Source organism: Oryzias latipes, chromosome 23, assembly GCF_053564925.1.
Source record: "Oryzias latipes strain Hd-rR chromosome 23, Olatipes_Hd-rR_3.1".
Classification (NCBI taxonomy): domain Eukaryota; kingdom Metazoa; phylum Chordata; class Actinopteri; order Beloniformes; family Adrianichthyidae; genus Oryzias; species Oryzias latipes.
In genome coordinates this window covers 18,931,188-18,948,953 of record NC_136259.1, presented here as the reverse complement: position 1 = coordinate 18,948,953, position 17,766 = coordinate 18,931,188, and the positions used below count along the sequence as shown (strand labels likewise).

The 17,766-nt window shown below is 39.0% G+C and overlaps 1 protein-coding gene and 1 long non-coding RNA gene across 2 annotated transcripts in view; one reads left to right on the top strand and one right to left on the bottom strand.

The window, feature by feature from the left end:
• LOC110017652 (uncharacterized) overlaps positions 1–7,854 on the top strand; it is a 61,579-nt gene extending 53,725 nt beyond the window's left edge. Inside the window, exon 4 of the long non-coding RNA XR_002872729.2 lies at positions 7,719–7,854. This is a non-coding gene — a long non-coding RNA (uncharacterized LOC110017652). The remainder of the gene's footprint in view (positions 1–7,718) is intronic.
• The window catches only part of snd1 (staphylococcal nuclease and tudor domain containing 1), a 154,671-nt gene that overhangs the window by 42,878 nt on the left and 94,027 nt on the right, over positions 1–17,766 (bottom strand). The window contains exon 17 of the mRNA XM_023952284.2: positions 17,454–17,642. Coding sequence (XP_023808052.1) covers positions 17,454–17,642 — 189 coding nt within the window. The remainder of the gene's footprint in view (positions 1–17,453; positions 17,643–17,766) is intronic.

Genomic DNA, 17,766 nt, shown 5'->3' with positions numbered 1-17,766 from the left:
GCACCATGCCAGTGACCTTTATAAAATGGTCCAGGTTAAAACAAAGTGGTGGAAATGTCTTTTGTGTTGCAGTGTAAAACACAATGGGAATGCTCATTTGACTGTAGAAAAATGCGATGTTGGTTTCAAAAAGCTAGCTTCTTAAGAAGTTGTTAAAACCTAAAGGCACACGGGAAAAATAGCTTTTTTTCAAATAAGAAATGGGTTTAATTAATAATTAATTGATACTTTATCCCAAAATGGGGAAATCGTTCTCCGCATTTGAACCCTCCCCTGGGGGAGCGGTGAGCTTCAGCCGAACCGCGTTTGGTTATCACAAACCAGCTGCAAACACCAAAATGGGAAATCAGATAGATGGACAACTTTATCAATCACAAGAAATCACAAGATATAGCATTTTATTTTTAAATGCATCAAAACATTTTGAACGTGTTTGCATTTTATCGTCCCAGTTGAATGACTTTGGTAAACTTTTAAAGATTAAGAATCTGTAACCGAGGCAATTTGGCTGATAACTACTACAAACATCAATGTTTGTGTCAGATTTTGACAAAGATGGAGCTCCACATTGAAGGCTTGGTCACAACTGCCATTATGGTCTGTGGGGGAAAATTGGGAAAACCTGTACGGGGCACGCAGGTAGCCCGCATACAAATGGCAAGGTTGTAGACTGCTCAATGAGCCAAAAATGTTCATGTATGTCTTTTTTCTGCACTCGTGCTGCAGACAACAGGTCATTGTGAAAAATTATACAACAAGCTAGGTGTTCCATTTTCATGACATCGCTTGAGATAGCTGCACAAGCCTCAAGGGAACTGACTGCGAAACACATTTGCGCTCCCTTTAAGAGGCGGACGCTCCTCTCTTTGACCCTCCAAGGGCCTGGACAACCCAAAAAACTAGAAGAACCTATGCACCAAAGGCAACAACTGAGTAGAATCTGAAAAAAAAAGTCTTGTTTAAAGCAACACTTCCATTTCATTTATGCAATTGTTTCAATTCATTTTCCAGCTTTGTTTGTGAACTACATTGTGGCTTGTCTTTAAATTGTTGTGTGAAAGGTTTGTGGACTCATGAACCAAATTCACATTAATGACTTTGGAGACGGACATTTGCACATTCCATGAAGGTGAACAACTCTTCTCTGAAAGTTTCATCACATAACATTTGTCTGTTTAAAAGATTATGCCCGAGCCAATACTGTTGGAATGTGCTCCACTATATTTTACGACATTGCTCAGGAAATCTAAATGAATCAGGAGAGCCAGCAAAGCTGCATATGTGTATGAGAATAAAGTTAATACAAGCACATTTCGTCTTCAGTACTGGGTTATTTCTAAATTCGGGCACAAAAAGTTTTTTCTTTTTTTTTTTTTCCAGAAGTCAATATTGAATGTTAAAAAAAAAAGATAGGGAGAATGAAAAAAACAACTACAACGATTCTTTCTAAAACAATCAACTACACAGAAACCTGTTCAATTGGTTGATCCACAGCCCACTAATAAAATCCAAATACTCATCTACACTTGGCCAAGCCAAACGGGCACAGAAATACAGCAGGAGACAGTTGAAAGAATGAGTCTCTTAGATGCGGTTACTTAGCAGATAAATTATGTATTAAAACTGCACAGGTGGTGTGGGACAAGCTTTTCAGGTTAAGGGAAGGAGCAGAGCTTCTGGGGAATTCATAACAACAGAAGAGCAAGTGAAGGAGAGAGCGGGGAGGAGAGAGAAAGACATACTGCCAGGCTTTCTATCGGAGCCAACAGATGTTCTCCAATCAAAGAGGCAGCAGGCAGGCGGCAAGACTCCGCACTCCCAGCATACACTGCTAATATGACCTCAACATACACTGCCAGACACATGCATTGCAATTCAAAGACTTGTAAACAACCCAAGGCAACTGTGGTGGCGACTTTGTACGCGATTTAAATCGACATAAATTGATCCACTTGTGTGTGCTGGTTGGTGGTGGGCGGATACCTGTCAGTTTTTTGACAAACTAATATTAGCAATAAGCAGAGATTGGTGCTATGAAAGTGCGAGCCAAATGAGGGCCAATGGGGTTACCATAGAAACAGAGCAAATGTGTGCATAATCAAAGGGATTCTTGCAAACCCAAAGAAAGCTACCTGCGCTAACCTGCTTAGAGGTGCCACCCTTTCACGGTTAGTTTAAAAGAGCAGACAGCTGAGCAAAGACTCATGCTCTCACACACACACACACACACACATAAACATCGTCCCCAGAGGCAGTCATTCCAGCACACGGAGCCTTACATCAATCCGCCTGTTTTTCCTCACCAAAGCAGCAACTGTCTTTTGGCTGCTGTTAAAAGATGATCAAGCAGACAAAGATCAGAGCAAACACAGGGAATAAGCAAGCAATTAAAGTGAACCACTCCAAGCATAAGAGTAGATGACAGAGTCCCATTCTTCAAAGCAGTGGACACAGAGGGAGAGGAGGTAATCAAAATATTCAACATATAACTAATTAGGTAGGAGAAACAAATTATAGATATTTATGTCTGTTTATAAATAAAAGCCAGATTACATATTACAATCACAGTACAAGCAAAGATTTGTCGGATTTAGCAGATTGGTCAGCTTTATGCTCAGAAATAAGCAGTCCTGCAAAAACACCAGCTGCCACTTGAACAGGAGACTAGTTTCAATCCAGCTGTTTAGTTTACGAGTCCTATAATGACTTTGCAGATTAACTGATGGGGTATCAAACTGAACCTCGTCATGCGTACTATTATGACCACTTGGCTTGGGGATTTGGAGGTATAGTGCTCGACTGAGGTGGCTTTTTAAGCAACTCCTTTTTGCATCCAGCTTTTAGTAACTTTTCAGGGCAGTTCATAGTAGTAGGTCTTCATAGACATATTTCAGTGCAGTTTTTCTTAAAAAAAATATACGATCTATGGTGGGATTAAGCACTTCAGGTGCCAAATTCCAACTGGATTTCCAACATCCTCTGGCTCTGCCTCTAGTCTAAAGGCCCGTACACACCGGGACGAATATTCGCCAGGCGGTATTCGCCAGCGTTTTTCGCCACGTTTTTTGTGTTCACACCCAGGCGATTTTCGCTGACGATGAGCCGAGCGAACATGCAATTTCATTCCCTGACATTAGATGGCGCTTAATGTACAACAGAAATACTCCTGTACACAAGGTGGCGCTGCGCAACTTTACGCTTCTTAAAGTCGCTTTTCACTCAGAAGAAGAGAGCAAGTATTTACACGCTTGTCAGAATCATAAAAAGAAAACATGGATATTTCAAGCACCAGTAGCTCCAACTGGTGCTTGGTTCGGGGATATTTTAGAATGTCCGTCATTATTTCTTCGCGGCTGTGTAGATGCAACTCGGCGTCTATCTTCTTCGCTGGTATGTGTGCTCAGCAAGGCAGTTTTGTGTTTGAGCGCCCCCAAGTTGTGTTTTATTGTAACTTCAGAGGCTCCAGACTCGTGTGCAAAAGCGCCGTTCTCATTGGTTGAATAGATTTCGACGCGACGCGTCAAAAAAAAAAAAAAAAAACGAACCCGAGGCGTTTTTTTTTTTTTTTGACGCTTTGACGCGTGGCGTTTTTTCGCGTCGGTGTGCACACTGTCATTGGTGCCCTTTGTTTAGTCACGAGGCATTAAACGTCGGCGAAAATCGATTAGAAAAGTAATAAATTACGCAAATAAGCAACAAACAAATTATGTGATTATCAAGCAACGCGGGATGCCACATTGTTTCCACGACGACTGCTTTTTCGTAAGGTGGCATCATTGCTCTGCTGCTCTCTGTGGAAGAAGTCTGATCATAGCTGGTGGGGACTAAAACTGACAGAGAGGTTAATATAGCGGTAACAAGGAGCAGCAACTGGGAAGGAGGGGAGGGCAACATGATGGTGAGGGGGAAGAGGGCAGGACTAAAGAGACAAAACTGACATTATCATTACATCACAGGAAAAGGCCATTCAAGTCTCTGATCCCATTCGATCACATACTTTCACGGCTTTAGAATGAAAAAATAATGGCTTTTATCAACTGAGCGATGGATATGTCCCCACTTTCTATTGGCTGAGTTCAAATCATTAGAGTTACAGAGAAGCTGAGAAAAAATAACAGCATTTGTGCTACTTAACAAAGCTTCTTTGTACCAACGCTCATCATAAATACCTACCAAAACACTTAAACACTGCACAATGAACTCTCTGACTATGAGAACAACCCAATGCTTTTAGAAGCCCTTATTGCTATATTTTAGAAAAGCAAACTATAAACACAAAATACTGATGTGTATGGAGAAAAAGAGAGAAGCTCTCTGAAAAGAAAACTAGCACGACTGCAGGAATCGGAAGTGCATGGATGACAAGATCCTGTTTATGTAACAGTCTCTCCCTCAGGCGTGAGTGCACAGAGAAACAGACAGAAACTCTAAAATGCATCAAAAAAAGAAAAAAAAAAAGAAAAGAAAAACAATCCTAGAACTAGTAAAAATGTCCCAGTTCATGGTGCAGAGGTTTTCTGCAACCCAGCAAGGCAAAAGACTGAACAAAGTAGAAAAAGCACTGACCTACATTATAAGCAATACTTGACAAAAACCGCCATGGCAGAAAAGTACAGAAAAGAAAATGAGATGGATAATCAGAAGAAAATTGCTTTTATTGACTTGTTAGTAAAATGCCTGTTATGATATATAAAGGGCAAACTACATCAGCCATAAGGGAAGAGCTTGATGTCACTAGAAACAATTTCAATGCATAGTTCTCTTAGTGCATGTACTTAAGCATAGCGCACAAATGAGACAAAGCAGAATACAGAACGTATATATCATCTGATAACATATCCAGATGCTAAAAAAGCAAGCCAAAAACAGAAAATCTGTGAATGCAGAATGAAACACACAATTAGGCTAACTAATGAACTGAACTAATGATCATCACAAAGTTGCATAACCCGCACTCTAACCCACTCAGCCACTGTAACCCTTAAGCTTCCCTTATTAGCAGAATCTGTCTTGCATGTTGTTTATTCATGTCGTCATACTTGAAGGACTAACATCCCGTGTAAAGGAACCTGCATTCTTGTATTACAGCCTCATATTTCTTCATAGGTTGTGTGTATTGAACCTCACTTAACAACACTATCAAAGATGGAGGATTGTTTTTTTTTTTTGGAGAAAGTCTAAACAAAGTGCAGACTAGTTCTACTCATTAAATTTAACCAGACTTTTTTTTTAAATAAATACATTAATTATTCAATTCAATCTGTATTCTGTGTACTGTGAACAGCATAAGCTGATGAACAGATAAATAGATAGGAAGCTTAGAGAAAATGTAAAATCAAGCTTGCTAATAGAGTTAGAAGATGAAGATATTAAAGTTAAACTTAAGTTTAAAGTTACAATTAAATGACAAAAATGGCAAAAGGGAAGTGATGGTGAATACATAGTGAAACAAAAGCAAACCTATAGAAAGACTAAAAAAGAGCAAAGTGCAAGGGACACTGGGGACCCCGTCATGATGCTAATCGAGAAAAACGAATTAACAAATCCATTTAGGAATAGAAGTGACTACTCAACCAAGAACAGCCTGCCAATACGTCTATGTGAAGGAACTAAAGAGAACTGATGAGGCATTTGAATCCAACCAGTAATACACTAAGATTTCTCCTTCTTCCTTTCGATGGAGGTTTACAACTTTATTAGTTTTTGTTAATGTATTTTTAATATTGAATTACTGTAACGGTGCAAAACCAATTAACCAAAAAAGAAGCGGTGTGAACATGCTGGTCAGATAGAAACCACATACTAGGGATGCTACTAAACCCCTTCTTCACAATTCAGTTCAAACTTTAATTTTTGGGTTATGGTTTTGTTTCGATTTGATGTAGTAGTGTGTGTTACAAAAAATAAATTCTGAGTAAGTAACTAAAAAAAACTTTCAGCTGGCTGATACCAAGTCAGGTTTATTGTAACACAACAACTACGGTAATAATTCCTTTTTGAATTTACCACCTTGCAAGTAATCATAATTCCAATGCTATACAAAAGAAATACACTTTCCTCCCAATTTGGTTAAATATTATAACATACGGTTTGGTTTTAAACTGAGAATTGTGGCATCCCTTTTAAATACCCAATGTCGGCAATACCCTCGTTAATATAACCAGAATCAGGCATAAACATATTTTGGTGTACAAATTAATCTGTTTTTAGGTTATCTGTGCCCAGAGATTTGGAATTTCAAACAAAAGACATTTTTGTTTAACACAATTCAAAACAGATAAACAGTTTTCTTGAACAGTAGGAGCAGTTATCACTGAAATACTGACTTTTGCATAAGAAGCCTAAACTGGTTAGACTTACTTTTTTTTATATTTTGATTTGAAATTCAAAGCATCACATTTTTAAACTTGTGATAATGGGGTGTTTGTTCAGCTACAAGGACATTACAGAATTGTGTTTAATAGCAACAGGCCACTGTTGACAGAAATTATACACTGTACACGGCAAACTGACGTGTACGAAAATTGAATAACAGCAACTGCAACAGTAAAACAATAAAATGTTAAAAATGATGTCTGAAACAGACTAGCAGAAAATCTACTTTAGAAATGTGTCATGTTACGCGATATGGTCTTATAAGCACGGTAAAACTTCCAAAAATATACTGCTAGAAGTGTTTATTGGATAACACGTAATAATAGTTTTAGGTAAGCAAAGCAAAAAACAAAAAGAAAACAGCAGCAGCTCAACGCCCAGAATCTATTGTCTTGGAATTAATAACAGCAAAAATAGTTTGATAAAAATAGGTTATTGACCTCAAAATTCATGACACAAAAATGTACAGCCGTGTTATTTAAAGGAGAGTTATGATAAAAATAAATAGAGGGAAAAAAAAGCGAGGTTTCTTTCGTGACCCACAGTAAATGGAATAATTGTGGCTCCAAGCAGGAGCCCTAATAAAGGTCAAAGTGGGTGTAAATGACTGCAACTTGCCTGAGTCTTATTTTTCACTGCAATTAATAGTGTTTTGATTCTTTCCAGATTAAATAAGGATGATTAGAGAGGCCACCTGATGTAGGGCGAAAATGTGTAGGCTGGGTATGTTCACAGTATCTGCTGGATGTCTAAAAATAACACAAATGTCAATCATCTGCAAGGAAAATTCATTTTTCTTCAACAAGAGCATGAAGAGGGTTTTTGTTGACGTTACTGAAGGGGTGCAGTCATTTGACTGTGCTCATGTCTTTGTTACCATTTGACCCCCAACACTAAAGTTGTAAGGTGATCTAAAGTGTCCTTATTACATCCAATTGTATTTTATTTTTGCTTTGTAGTTTGAGGTCAAACGTGACAGTTATATTCCAAGGTTACTGTCAGATTTTGCTGGAGAAAAGAGACCGTTAGAAAAAGCAAACCTCTAGAAAAAAAAAACAGTAAGAAAGTGTTCTCTTAGTTCGTCCCTAGAGGGACTAGTGAGAAAAAAGAAACTGCCTTATCCACAAACTGGAGTCACTGTAAGCACTTTGTTCTTTAATCAGCAGAGACAGAGGAGGAATTGGGGCAAAGCTGGAAAAAAAAAAGCAGGGAAGACCCAAAACATTATAGTCAGGCAGGATGTAGGAGGGGTGCTTTTCTTTTCCAGATGTTGGACCTAAAGGATGTGATAAACAAAATGTAAGACTTTTTTTTAATCTCACCCCCCCTCTCATTCTTTCCAGCCTTTTTGCCTTAAAGCCTCATCTCCGCATAGTGAAGAGTGATGGAAACGGCCTGAAAGATTTCTGCAACGCTGAACCAGAGAAGGGCGCAAACCTGCCCCCGAGGACCTCTGACAAGAGCTCACAAGATCCCTGTGAATGCCTGAGGATGCAAAAAAGGGGGCCAAGGACATTCAGACAAATGTATATTTAAAAATATATATATCCACCAGCTAGAAATGGAAGACTAAAACTCAAGAATATGTATGAGCATAAATACCAAAAACAACCTGGACAGAAATGGAGATTTAACAGCTGCTCCCGCAATAAAGCGAAACAAGTAAACCACATGTAAAATGAATTTAAGTCATATGTCCTGGTCATACGCTACATCAAGCAGAATATTTTATCTGAGAGTGCCTATTCCTTCGAAGTGAACCGATGTCCTTGTAACAGGATGCATTTTTCAGGTGACATTTTCCAAGTTCCCATGTAATTCTGCAACTCATGTAAATGTATAATTCAAGAGGCAGGAGGCGAGACTGCTGAGGTTTTATAGTGCACTGGGGTTTTCTTGCTCATGAAAGAAAAAGAAAAAAAAAAAAAAAGAGGAAAACTTTGTGCCCTTGACAATATAGTTGACTGCCATGTGCCGACCAGCAAGGTCTTCGTGTAACATGGAAAGTGAGGCAGAATAGAAGGAATTTTAGTGTTGATTTCAAAGGGAAGTGAATAGATTCGACAGACTGCTGAACTTGCAGCTTGGAAATGGGGGGAAAAGAAGATGAAGACGACGAGGGAACTGGGAGTTGGGGTGTAAATAACGTACACATCACTGCGTCCACTGATCTCTTTCTCCGTCTTGCAGTCTCTGCCACGAGGCACTGCGGGTCCAGCTTGCCGACTAAAGTGGGGGTGGTGTCCCCAGAGAGTGTGTGCATGCGTACGTCTGTGTGCACCGGCTGTCTGCACAGAATCAAAGCGTGTTTGAGTAAGCAGAAAAGAGACAGTGAGAGTATGGTGTGTGTGCACGTGTGGCGCCTCCTTCCATCTGCAACCAAGTTAGTGTGCGTCCAAATGTGTACACAGAACACTGATAATCAGATTATGTAATCTTTAAGCCTTATGAAAAAACCTCTGTCAGCTCTTTGCTTCTGTTTGCTTGGTGGTTTACTTCATGCACAAAACACAGATAAGAAAGATGATGGCATGAATAAATGCACCTGGCATAGAAACAACTGTGAACCTGTCAGTCACATAGAATAGAAAATGCATTGCAACTGAAGCTTGGGAATTATCCGTGAATAAAAGCACTCTGTCCTCTCCATCGTTTCAGTGATGTGATGCCTGACCACTCTCCTTCAGACCACACTGCAGGCAATAATCTGTCCTTGCTGTGATCTTGTCATCCTTTTGCACATTCCAAAAAAAAAAAAAAAAACACTCAAAACTACTTCATATATCACATTTTGGCAAAAAGGTGAAAGAGAAAAAGAAAAAAAAATTCTATAAAATGTTATTTACATTAACACCTGATGCACATATTTGAAAAAGCACCAAGTTAAATTGACTTGACAGTAAAAAGTGCAGACACTATTAAAACATTACATTACAAATGGATATTACAGATCATCAGACTGAAGACACACATATACATACAGGGGTCATTTAGGTACTAATTAAAGTTGCTCTATGCGATAGCTCATTTGGATTGAGCAAGTGTAAAAGCTCATTTGAACTCTTACATAGGCCCAACAAGCAAATCCTGTTGCCAAAAGACTCAGTTATTAATTATGGAATTAAAATCAAGAACAAGAACAATAAAAAAGTATCAATTGCATAAGGCCCGTAGAGTAAATTTAAGAACTGAAAGAACAATAAATTTAAAGAAATTAATAAGAAAAAAACTGAAACGCGTATTATAGGCCAAGTTGGAGCAATTGAGATGTGATCATGCTTCTTGTTAAAGAAGGAAAATGTGTAGTAGCACTTTGTTTTTGCCAGATTTTCCTTGTTTATGCTTTTTTCTCTCTGAATACCATCGCCAACTACCAGCTGTTATTGCACATAGTCGTCGAAGCAGATGTTCCACTCTCAAAAGTGCTATGTGAACCCAAACTTGATGAAATGCGTCCACTAGAGTTCTTTGCATCTTGATGAACAGAGTCTACCAAACTCATGGTAATGTGCTTTTAACAGCAATATTCATTAGAATGAAGGATTTACATTTATTCACACAGATAACAGAAGGTTATTTTAGCACCTAAAGGTGGAGATTGCTGAACAATGGCAAGAAAAAAAAACGATCTTTACCCATTCATTATTTCAACACGGTTCAAACCAAATATATTTTGCTGAGGGAAGCCGAAGCTTTAGCTTATTCAGAAGTGGCACAAAAGTGTTTAGAAAAGTCAGCATAATGGCCTCATGATAATTCAGATGCAATGAAACTTTGCATTGAGAGAAAAGTCATGGGTGCAACAATGAATGGGTCCTTCAAGCTTTTCTTTACCAAAGGAGAAAAAAAATGCTATTCTTCGAGGTGAGAGACCAAATTGCTACTGACAATTTCATTCTGCCATCTGGATTCTGATAGCTTATAACACCAATGTGTATGTTTCACACTAGAAAAAACAACAATGCTTTTGTATTGGTTGGCATTAGATTTGGAACAATCTCCATAGGGAGTTTGTGTTTTTCTGTGTTGGGGCATTAGATGCTTAAAGTCAGCAGTTTTGACCACTGACGGCATTGTATGCTATTCAAACTGCACAATATGCTTTTCTCAAAGTCTCAAAGACGTGCGTTTAGGATTAAGAAACTTGCAATTGTGTGTGTTTTTTTACCTCTTGGTTAATTTATTTTACATACTACTATAATTCTAAAGAGCAACAGAAGAAATGCAACAGTCATGACCCCCCCTGGATAGATGCAAAGCTGCAAAACCATGGAATGGATACATTCACCTTGGAATATTTTATTATCCAATTCTGGCCTATGGGGAGAAGTATGAAGCAAGCAAATAGCCATGAATGCTGAGCCAAAATACAGTTTCAGGCAAATTTGCATGTCTTCAGACATGAGAAATCTTATAGTAAATGAAACCTATATACCACAGAGATAAAGAGTCGAGAGGCCCGTTTCTTCTAAAACTCAGTGTATCTATAGTTCACTACAAGGCAACTGTAGGTTTACACACATTTACCGTAATTTCCGGATGAGCCGCTACTTTTGTCACACGCTTTCAACCTTGCGGTTTCTTCAATGATGCGGCTAATTTATGCATTTTTTTCTCGGGCGCTCGCTCAGAACAGGTAAGCGTGAGACAGGGGGAATTTGGTATATGTGTTGAGGAAGACGCAAGTTTAATGTAAATTTACTTTAAGAATGATTAGTACGAACAGACATTTATGGAAGATTCAAAATGCTAAAAGAGAAGCAGGTGGTTCATAATGTCAGTCTTCTGAACTGTCAATCATTCAACTGGCTCAATCAAACCAATGGCTGGGCTGGAGTAGCTGAATGCGTACTCTCATTTCCTGCATCAAGCCCATTTAGTTTGACTCACCCACAAGCAGTCAAACAGCATAGAGGTGAGTTCTACTCTTAGGCCCCTCACTCATGGTGCAACAAAAAGAAACACCCATGCCCAGCCCTATTTTGGCCGTATCCCACAATTTCTTGCTGTCATTAGACCCAACGTGCACGTGACCACCACTACAATATGACGCAGCTTTCAAGTTAAAAGCAATCATTAAAAGCAGTGTGAAAAAATCCACCATCACCAACGGGTCTGGAAAAACCGGTCTGCTGCGTGACGGAGAGGACAGCGCAAGCTCAGGAGTGAATTTGCCTCAGAGTGACACTGACAGCTACAATGAAGGAGACACAGAGTGTGTGGCGAAGAATGTCTGACGCTATTCCAATCCCACACTGAGGAGGAACTTCTATGGTTTCAGTGCACATAAAGAAGATGAAGAAAGCTCTGTGACTTTTATGTTCATGTTTTTTAAACCAGCCCTGTTAGCGCTATGTTACGGTGGGTCAGTGTTGTGTAAGAAAATTTCCAGCGCACGTGTTGCGCTGCTTTAAGTTACTGCTGGTCTCAGTGACTTTTAACTGCACAGCCCTGTGCTGTTACTACCATATTGTTGTCGTGTCACAGGCACTGTTTGGAAAGAAAAACTCAGGTATATTGTTAAAACTTTGAAAACTGTGTACCGTCTTTCTTTGTAAATATATCAAGTGTTGAACCTTTCCTGTGATTACTTTGTTTCTCTTTCCTCTCCGCTGAAGGCGGATCTTCCTTCGATTGTTCACTTCCCCGTTCGGACCCTCAGAGCCTCCAGAGCGGGTTAATAAAGAATCATTCCTCTTCTTCTGCAGGAAACCTTTTAATACAGTTCTCTTTCACTCTGTATAATAAAAAAATGCTTTCGCTGCTCTAGCTCCAATTCCCTATTGCACTGCACACGCGCTCTCCCCTCCTTCCGCTGCAGCTCCCTGCTCCTCACACACGCGGGCGGTTTTAGCACATACACATCCTCAATCTACAACACAGTGTGACAACCTGGGGGTAAGCCACGCCTTCCGAAATTACGGTAAATTAATTTATACAGTTCTCTTTTTCTGGTAATGTTTCCTTTTCTAGAGAACCCTAAAAATGTCTTTCCAAACCAAAAATAGATGCACACATAGGATTATTTTGGTTTAAAGGATAGCATTTGCTAGAGAAACCTGGTTACTAGGTGTTTAATGATTGACTTCCCGCAATCAGTTCATCATATTCCATCGATGATTATCCATATTGGAAATTGCCATTTGGATTGAGGAACAGTAGGTTTAGTTTTACTATAACATAAAAACAACAATGTGTCATCACAGTGGACGACACACGTGATGTCAGCAACAATGTTCAAGCCATCATTCCAGTCCAATGTGTGGAAATACTTTGGATTTTGCAGACGTGACCATACAGCGTGGTATAATGCTCCAATAATGCTCCTTTGTATTTTTTTATGTGGAAAACAATGCACTGAACTTCATGAAACTACAATGTGAGTGGCTTTGAAATTATTCCCGTTTGTACACATATTGAATTTAAATGTATCGTCATGCAGGAAGTACCACTACAAGGAATCTGGAAAACTTGACCTGTGCTGTTCAGTACCCAGGTATTTATCTCTGAGGCACACTGGTTGGATTTTTAGCTAAAGATGTCCTGGATCAATTTTAGGTCAGTGAATCGAATCGTTTAACATGAACTAACATCGACTATGAATCATATTGGGAACCACAAATTACGATATGATTTAAATTGTTCAAATGAATCGTTACACCCCTCCTATGAAGGTGTAAACTTTGTATAGACCAACTAGTAATCTACAAAGTAATTTGGATAAAATGATTTTAAAAAAGACTTAGCAGAAAGAAAAACTGACTTTTTATTTTTCACATAAAGCCTCAACAGATAAGACACTTTAATATTAATCCCCTCATTGTCCCATGATATTGCTTAGTGACTGCCACAGGTTATATCAATATGAAAGGGGGGAAAACGGGAATAAGCAAGTTTGCTACTCAAAGGATTTCAGACGCTTCCTGGTTTTAGAGAGCACTAAGCAGGGTTATACTATCAAAATGAATCAGTATTAATAAAAAACAGTTCTATGTATACCCTTTACAAATACTACGAGGGACACATTAATAGTGCACTTTACTAAAATTTGAAAAAGGTTTTAATCTCCCTTATTAAAACCAAAATGGCACCATGTGTTTTAAAATAAAAGCACAGGAATGAAAGCTGACTGAAGGAACAAAAGGATGCATTTATAGAGGCGTTTTGGTTTACAGTAATTTGGATGCAGTTGTGGGGTATGTGAATTGCAAAATGGCAGCTTATGAAAAAGCTCATCAAGAAATAAGAACAATCAAGAAATAATAAACACAACATCAACGACCTTTTCTTTTTTTTTACTGCCATATTTTCCTTAGAAGGTATGCAACTTCAAGATGATAAAACTGAACTGAAAATATGACGCACAAAACCATACATCCTAATATATTCCAAGCTGCCTGCAGAATTGGTCAGCAGGAGCAAAAAACCCAGTGTTTGGATATATTTTGCAGTACAGAAATGCTTGCTGTGACCCAGGAATTTATGTGAAGTTATGAGCAGGCCCACAGAAAGGATGAGTCTAGTGGGTTGGGGTGTTGAAACAAGATTATAGACTTCAATCAGGCTCTTCCAAGGACACATCACCAAGCTGAATGTCAGAAAGAAGCTGTTTGAAGTGCTTATAAACAACTTAAAGAAACAGCAGCAGCTGATCCCGGGCTCCTGTTTTTCAAAGATGAATGCAGATGTGCAATATAGTGTTCTTAAAGACCAGGCTGGGGGAGAACTGTTTAGTAAAATAAAGGTCCACAACGTATATTCAATAATTAGCTGAAGGAGGACAAAATGTGCAATAAGTATAGGCATGCAAGAGCACGGAATAGATTAAAAGACAGATCTGCGAAGAGTTGAGCAGGAGTGCTTGAAAAGGCGGGAAGTGATGAAAAAAAAAAGAAAAAAACTAACAGCCCTGTGACATGAGCTCTCTTTAACAGAAGTTGTCACATCCTCCTTTGCTCTCTTTTCTACACCATCTCTCTTCCATCTTCCATTCTACCACTCTGAGAACCATCAGAGTGTGTTAATCTCCTTCAAGGTTAAGTTATTACAGCAGAGAGGGGAAAAAACACCCAACATATAGCACACATGAGTGAAAGTCCCATTCCACCTGTGATTAGTTTCCTTATTTAGAAATTTAGAAAAAACAAGAATTGTTGTACACATTTAAGCTTTTACAACATAAACTGGCTTTACCTTCCCTCCTTCTGATGAATTGTAAAACAAAATGAAAATAAATGACTATAGGGTAAGCACCAACACCTCATTTATTCAGATGTTGACATATTAAAATAAAAAAAGTCTGGAATTTACCCAGAATGAATGACAAGAAACCTTTATTTGACTTCTGCTTTTCCTGAATTTTGATAGTATATGTCACCTATCCTTAGTCAGGTGCTTGCATTGATAAAAGTTCATCTTTGTCTGGACCAAATCAGTTATTTTAAAACATGCGGCAACAAAAACACACTTGATATATGATTATCAAGTGTTTTTCTTTCATCACTGCAGCACTAATGGCTGCTTTTGTTTCTTCTTTCACCCACTTCCTATGAGAAATTCAAAAGCTTCAAACATATTGAAAATCAATTTGAAGGCTTTTACCACACTTTTCTACCACAGTGGTTAGTTGTAGTTTTTTTACTTAGATGCTCCCAGATTGTAAAACAAACAAAACTTTGTTTCAAATAAGGATAGAAATTAGAAAACATCCATTTTAAAAACATGAGGAAAGAAAATGAGGAAATAGTTTCATTTAAAATCAATCTAATAAGCAGTAAAATTTCTCTAAAGATTTAACTGCAAGACTGACTTTTTTACCCAAAGATTGTAAAAGTATGTAAGAGATACAAATATGTATTAAAAAAAAGAAATGTACAGATTCGTGGACCATGCATCAAGATGTGTATCGAATCATGACAGGAAAAAATACACTCTCCTACCAAAGACATGTCACAGGAAACATGTCCTATGTATAAGTACATGTTAAACAGCAAGGGTCCAGGACAGGATCAGTCTGTCTTGCATACAAGACATTTTATTTGCTGAAATGACTGCTCCGAATATTGTTTGCTGATATGTGAAATTCAAAATGTGCTGAGCTTTGGAAAAGGCTCTTCAAGTCCTTTGAATGATTCAATTACAGCACAATCACTTTTTCCCCTCGGTCTCATTCCAACAGAATCTCATATTCACTTGAGTCACTCCAACCAAGGTGTTCCAGTTCACCATGCTACTACAGCAAGCTCCCATCTCCCTCATTTTTCTTGGGTCCCTGCTGGTCCACCAACGCAACGCTTTCCTTAATGACTGTGCGTGTATATTTTCACACATCTTTGGTCTACTTTATCACAACTACCCTTTTCTTTCTTGCAGATACCTGACACAGCAGTCCACTGATGTCTTCCTTATCTACAGCCATAGGGACAATAAAGGTACCAATGAGAAAAGATGGAAAGAGATGGAGAAAAGATGCAATTTACCCTACCTAGCCTTAGCTTACACAGAAAAAAACCTGCAACAACTTCAAAAGAAACGGACAAAAACTGCAAAGCTCTTAGCTTTCTTGACATGGTCTCTATGGGTTAATTAGAGAGCCAAGCCCCACCTTATCTGCCTTCCAGCTGAATTCACACACATACAGCAGACTGCTCCAAAATAGCCAACTCGCACACAAACAAATCTGACTGGTCGATTTGTCCACTGTTGCCAGTGGCAAACTAACATCACAGTCGCTGTCTGTCCGGTCAATTCCGGCCCCATTCTGCCGTCCTTCCTCATGGCCCTGTCCACACTCAGGTTAGATGTAGTCAAAACCTTGTGGTTAGAGTCAATCTGTCTCAATGGGACAAAGAGGCCTGGAAGCATGTAGGGAAATTGTTCGAGCTGTCAGGAATGAGGCTTCACGCTGTGGCTAGATTTATCGTGGCAGGGTCCCTGTGTTCACATGGCGGGCAAGATGTTTTTCTTTTTCAGTGCTGACAAAGGCTCACCTGTGCACCACTCATGGTATTCAACTGGTGAGTTTTAGGAAAAGACAGACAAGAAGAGCAAAATGGGGAATAATTGTAAAAGAAAGAAGAGCCGAAAGCAAACAACACCGTAGATACATACAGACTATGAACATGACAAATTCTTTGGAGGGAGAAAGAACACAACCTCGTCTTAGCTGGAGCAATACATCACATTTATATGGGCAGAGAAGGCATTTGTGTGTCCTCAAGGACCCAAAGAAGAACAAGAGAGTGGGAGAGGGGGGGGAGGAGAGTGCAAGTGAAAGAAATAAGTTACAGAGATAGAGAGGAGGACAACGATGACAGCTGGCTGGGCACTTTGTGCATCTGCCAGGGGTGACTCGTGGAGCCATAATGAAAATGCAAGGCAAGATCAGTATCACTGTGAACGAGGCCTCCATCCATCAAAGAACTGCCATTGAGGAAAGACAGCTTCAATGATAGCAGCAAATGTGGCTATTTGCAACCATGGATAGAGCAATTTCACAACAGTGGAGCTTTAACTGCTAGAAATTGTGACTGCATGTTAATACATTTTGGTCAAATGTATGCTCTCTGGAGGATGACCTGGTCTCATATCTTATGACTGATACTTCATTATTAAACAAAGAGCTCCTTACTGTTTGTTTGCAGAATCCTTTATTGGTCTTCATTTCTTTAATAACAGATTAAACTCTACTCATAAATCTGTAATACACAATGAAGTTGCAGATAGAAATAGGTGAGCCAGAAACCCATGAGCAGTGTGGTAAGGTGTGAATTGTTCATAGAGTAAAACTTATCCACAAGAAACACAAATGTGCTGCTCATGGCCAACTTTTTTTTAAAGAAATATTACACATTCTTAAACTCTCAGAACACAAAAGATATACTAAACTAGATGTAATCCGTGTTGTGTCTGAATGAAATATATTGTGTTTTTAAAGTGAGAAATGTTCCCAACCTGAAAGGTTCATTGGAGCAGTTTGTCACTTGAATTTAGTCTTTTTGAGATACCCCCTCCTTCCTTCTTTGAGTAGTGGGGGTGAAAAAGATTTGTTGTATGGTAAAATGTGAATTGAGACTCACCTTTTCTTTCCTCTGCCTGCACTGTTCCTCTGCAGAGACCAGAGTTTTGTAGTAGGGGCTGCGCTCTGCTGTGAAGTGAACCTTGGACAGAGCGTTTTCAACCAGCGCCACAGACAGATTCACACCCTCAATGTGAAGCCAGCCAATGAAGTTTCCAGCTTTGTCCATGCTCTCCACTTCAACCTCCACCTGAAGCAAACCAAACAACAGAAGAAGAAAAAAAGTTAAACATTAGGAAACCGGGGCTCAGTTAACGATCTGATCTGATCAAGATTAGGATTGAAATTTCATTCTAAGAAGTAAAATGGATGAG